This window comes from Camellia sinensis, chromosome 5 (assembly GCF_055761805.1).
Source record: "Camellia sinensis isolate YWXY chromosome 5, ASM5576180v1, whole genome shotgun sequence".
Classification (NCBI taxonomy): Eukaryota; Viridiplantae; Streptophyta; class Magnoliopsida; order Ericales; family Theaceae; genus Camellia; species Camellia sinensis.
Window position 1 is genome coordinate 213493319 of NC_138965.1, and position 3906 is coordinate 213497224.

The 3906-nt window shown below is 35.7% G+C and overlaps 1 protein-coding gene across 3 annotated transcripts; it reads right to left on the bottom strand.

Annotated features, from left to right (window-relative positions):
* Positions 1-358: 358 nt before the first annotated feature.
* LOC145791188 (Restriction endonuclease, type II-like superfamily protein) lies at positions 359-3223 on the bottom strand. 3 transcript variants are annotated; one of them, XM_082871451.1, is made up of 2 exons: positions 2935-3223; positions 359-1510 (listed from the first exon to the last, which is right to left on the bottom strand). In XM_082871451.1, exon 2 carries the CDS (start codon positions 1388-1390, stop codon positions 455-457), a length of 936 nt encoding a protein of 311 aa, XP_082727577.1. In that variant the 5' UTR covers positions 1391-1510; positions 2935-3223; the 3' UTR covers positions 359-454. The 3 variants fall into 3 exon arrangements, with proteins under 3 accessions (XP_082727577.1, XP_082727576.1, XP_082727578.1); XM_082871450.1 differs by having other exon boundaries at positions 359-1456; positions 2935-3208; XM_082871452.1 differs by having other exon boundaries at positions 359-1453; positions 2935-3183.
* Between the last annotated feature and the right edge of the window lie 683 nt (positions 3224-3906).

Here is a 3906-nt window from a genome sequence, read left to right on the forward strand (position 1 = left end):
AGAAACACCACGAAACATTCCAATACAATAAAATAAATCATAGATAATAGCAAAATTATATTACTCATGTTGATGTAGCATCTTAAATATTTTAGCATCACAATGGACACTAATAGCTGTCAGGAACATTTAACCTTTGTTGATAAATCATAGAGCTCTAAGGAATCTACTATGATTATATATACCTTTAAAAGGATAATTTTGCTGTAAAAATGTTTTACACTTCTGGACCTAATTCATATTATGTAGGCATAGATTTAAGAGGTTCACATATCTCAGAACACTGTGAACATGAAACCAAACAGTCAAAAGGGCTTATTGCATATAAACCAAGTTGAAATGTGATGCAACATTGGAATAGTGTAACCATCATGCTTTTTGGAATAATAAAGATATAGAATGAGATCTGAGTAGCAAAATGAACAAATACAAATTAGGGTTAACAAATCATAAATCACTTATAGAATTCAACATGACCTGCAATTTCTCTACACAATAATTTTGCCTCACTAGCTAACTTTATGCTCTTAACAATCACCAGTCCTGTCTGTTTGTGTGTCGACTCTGGTTTGTATGACCTGGCTTCCTCCTTGCTCCCTAGCAGCAAAGCTTCCCGGGCAGGAACCACATTTTCCCACCAAAATTCGCGTAAAATCCCATGCATCAACTGCCAATAACTGCGCTCTCTACATACCCGGAATATCGTGCTTCCATTTGGTGTCCAACAATACAAATCAACCCAATCTCTGTCCATTATCTCCATTTGACCCTGCACTTGAGGCATGTAATAGAATGGCATAGTTGACCAAGGCAAACCCATCTCAGGCTTCCCTTTATTAAATGGGCACTTCACTTCTAAAATCCCGCCACCTGGAAAGCATCCGAGAAGACCGTCTGGGGAGGCACCAATCCAATCGAATCGCTCCTCTGAATGGGTTGCAAATCCTAACAAGCTCACATCATGGCCTGTGATACTTTTGTACCTCTCTATAGCTGCTGCTTCATTGAGTACCCCCCACTCCATCGCACCCATTCTAGAAGCTTCCATCAATTGTATATCTGATGCAAATACTTTCTCGTGCCAAAGCTCGTATCGCCGTTTGCCTTTCCAGAAGCCAAGTGCAGTGCTGAAGGTGCTTGTAGTCAGCTTGTCTCGGCGGAGGGCAAACCATTCTTCAGAGCGTTGGGGAGCATCAGATGGGGTGAGGCGGGCAGTTAATATTAATGCTGACGGGGGGCGGATGATGAGAGGGGTACTCGGAGAAATCAGTTGTGACGCACAGGATGACAAGTTCCTGAAAATTCGAACTCCAAGCATTTTCTTCCGGGAAAGTGGAGTCACTGTTTTATGGTGAATACTACTGAATCTAGTGACGCAGGCGTTGGTCATTGCTGAGCTATTGGGCTATTGATGGCAATTTTAGTTGCTTGAAGGATTCTCCAAAGCCACACACTGCTGCAAAGTCAAGTTGCAGAGTCAGGGCAAAGACTTATTAGCAAAATCGAAATCCTGTAAAGTCGTCAGATCATAAAGATTGTTCAAAAAACTTAAGCAACAACGTGTATTCAAAACTTGAGCAACGGTTGCTCCAGCTGATGAAGCAAAAAAGCAATTTGTCGGGCAAAGTAAACTTTTAAGAACGGCAAAAGTGTAATGAAGATAAATATCATATGAAATACAGGCAGTAGAGAAATACTTCTATTTCCTTTATTGTTCTCTATCTATAGTTTCTTCTAAGACATTAGAGAGAAGATAGTAGAGTATAAAATCTGGTTGGTATTTCACCTGCCAGAAGTCTGGCTCAGATTCTAGTCCTACTACCAGGTAAATGCATAATTCATCCTGATTTGATGGCTGAAGAATCTTTTTCCTCCAAGCAAAGAATCAAATTCCAAACTTAAAACACATACTACTTTTGTTCTGCAAACATCTGAAACACTTCAAGATGATATGGTCTAACTGTTCTCCTCTATATACGCATACTGAAAAGTATACATTACCAATAATTCATACTTGCAGACTACTCACAGAAAATACAATACGATGCACAGATATTAATGGCAGTATGGTCAAACTAAGACAAGCCACAATTGCCAATCAGTGGAAATAAAGAAATGACCATGGTAAAGTATCAAATTCAAGGTAACAACTAGGCCAAAGGAAATCCAGAAAATAAAAGAGAAAACAGGCACTATGTTTGAAATAACCAAGTGCATTTCTACAATCCCACTTGGTAAGAAATCAGAAGATAAAAACATCGGTCAACTAACTTCTTGGTTATCAGTTCTTTTCAGATTTTTAAACCTATTTTTGTCTCATAAACTATAAGCATAAGCTGTATCAAATATTCTAACACAAATTCTCAAAACAAGAAAAGTCATAAACAACCCCCACGACCTGAAACTACTACGGAATATGTATTTGTAATAGTCCATGCCACTGGAAGGTATCAAAAAACCCCTTCAAATCCCCATTCCAAATATTTAAAAGAATAATAAAAAATTTCCAAAGCAGTGCACTCTCAACTAAGGAGATCCTAATAACAACATTTCCAAAAACTTGCTCAAAATCTGTCAAAAGATTTAACATTTTTCTCAGCTGAAAAAGCATTTTAATTAACAAAATTTAGGCTTTTCTGAACAAATAACCCATAAATAAATTAACCCAGAAAACAAACAACCTATGCTGTTAGTCACAGAAGCTGCGCAACGTGTAAAGCAGGGACCAATTCATAGTTAAAAATCACAACTTCAATGTATAATTTGGGAAATGATTAAAAAAAAGAAAACGGACTAATTGATCACATAAAACAGAGAGAAAGAGAAAACAAACATTCAAGAAAACAAAAACCCAATATTGGTAGAGGCGAAACAAAGATGATTGATTACAAATTGAAAGTAAAAGTCTTGAGTATGAGGTGTTTGTTTCTTTACCTGAAAGACGGCTTAGAGATTCGGCTGCTGATTTTTGGTATGTTAATATACCAAGTACAATACTGTGTATACAACATATATATGTATGTATTATTGAACCGGTTCGACCTCCATTCCTAAGAAGAAATCAATCAAAAGTTTTTAGGGTTTATGGGTTTAGAGAGAGAGAGGGAGAGAGAGAGGAGAGGAGACAGGTCGTTTGGCAATCAAAAAAAACGAACACTCTGTTCTGAGCTTACTTCAGAAACGGCGTCGTGTCCCCTGTACCGGCCCAAAAACTTCAGCCCAGGCAATAAATTAGGTTATTCATAATTTGGACCGGATATCGGTGTTTGGACTGCTGGTGTTAATCCTAACCGATTCAATTTATTACGTTTAGTATTAAAAAATAAATAATTTATTTTTAAAAATATAATTACCGTTTATTTTTGCAAGATAAATTAAATAAATTATAATTATTAAATTAAAATAAACTATTTAAATTATCAAAATAAGATGTGTAATGAATTTCACCATCCCAAACAACACTCTCCATCCACCTAGACAGGAGGAATTCTCCAAAAAGTATTAATTTAGGTTTCAGTTGGCATGCAATAATTTTAGTTAAAAAGTTAAAAAGGTATTAATCAAAAAGTCTATAATCTATATCAAATAGTCAAAAATTTTGATTTTTTTTGGTTTGGCTTTGGGAAAAAGATTTTGGAGAAAATTTTTGAAAATTTTGTTTGGTTTGTAATTTTTCTCAAAAAATTTTTAAAATCACTTTCTCTCTTCTATACATCAATCAATCACTTTTTCTCTCACATACATTTACTCAATTACAACAAAATATCAAATCATTCCAAACTCTTAAACTTCAAAACTATTTTCAAAAAGGTCCTGTTGTAGTGTGCACCCCCTAAAGGGTTGCACACCATATGCACCTTCATTATTAGCCATTGGATTACACAAATACATCATGATCATTGAATT

Bases quoted from the DNA above. Each gene is read 5' to 3' on its own strand.
- LOC145791188 (XM_082871451.1), bottom strand. From the start codon at position 1,390: ATGACCAACGCCTGCGTCACTAGATTCAGTAGTATTCACCATAAAACA.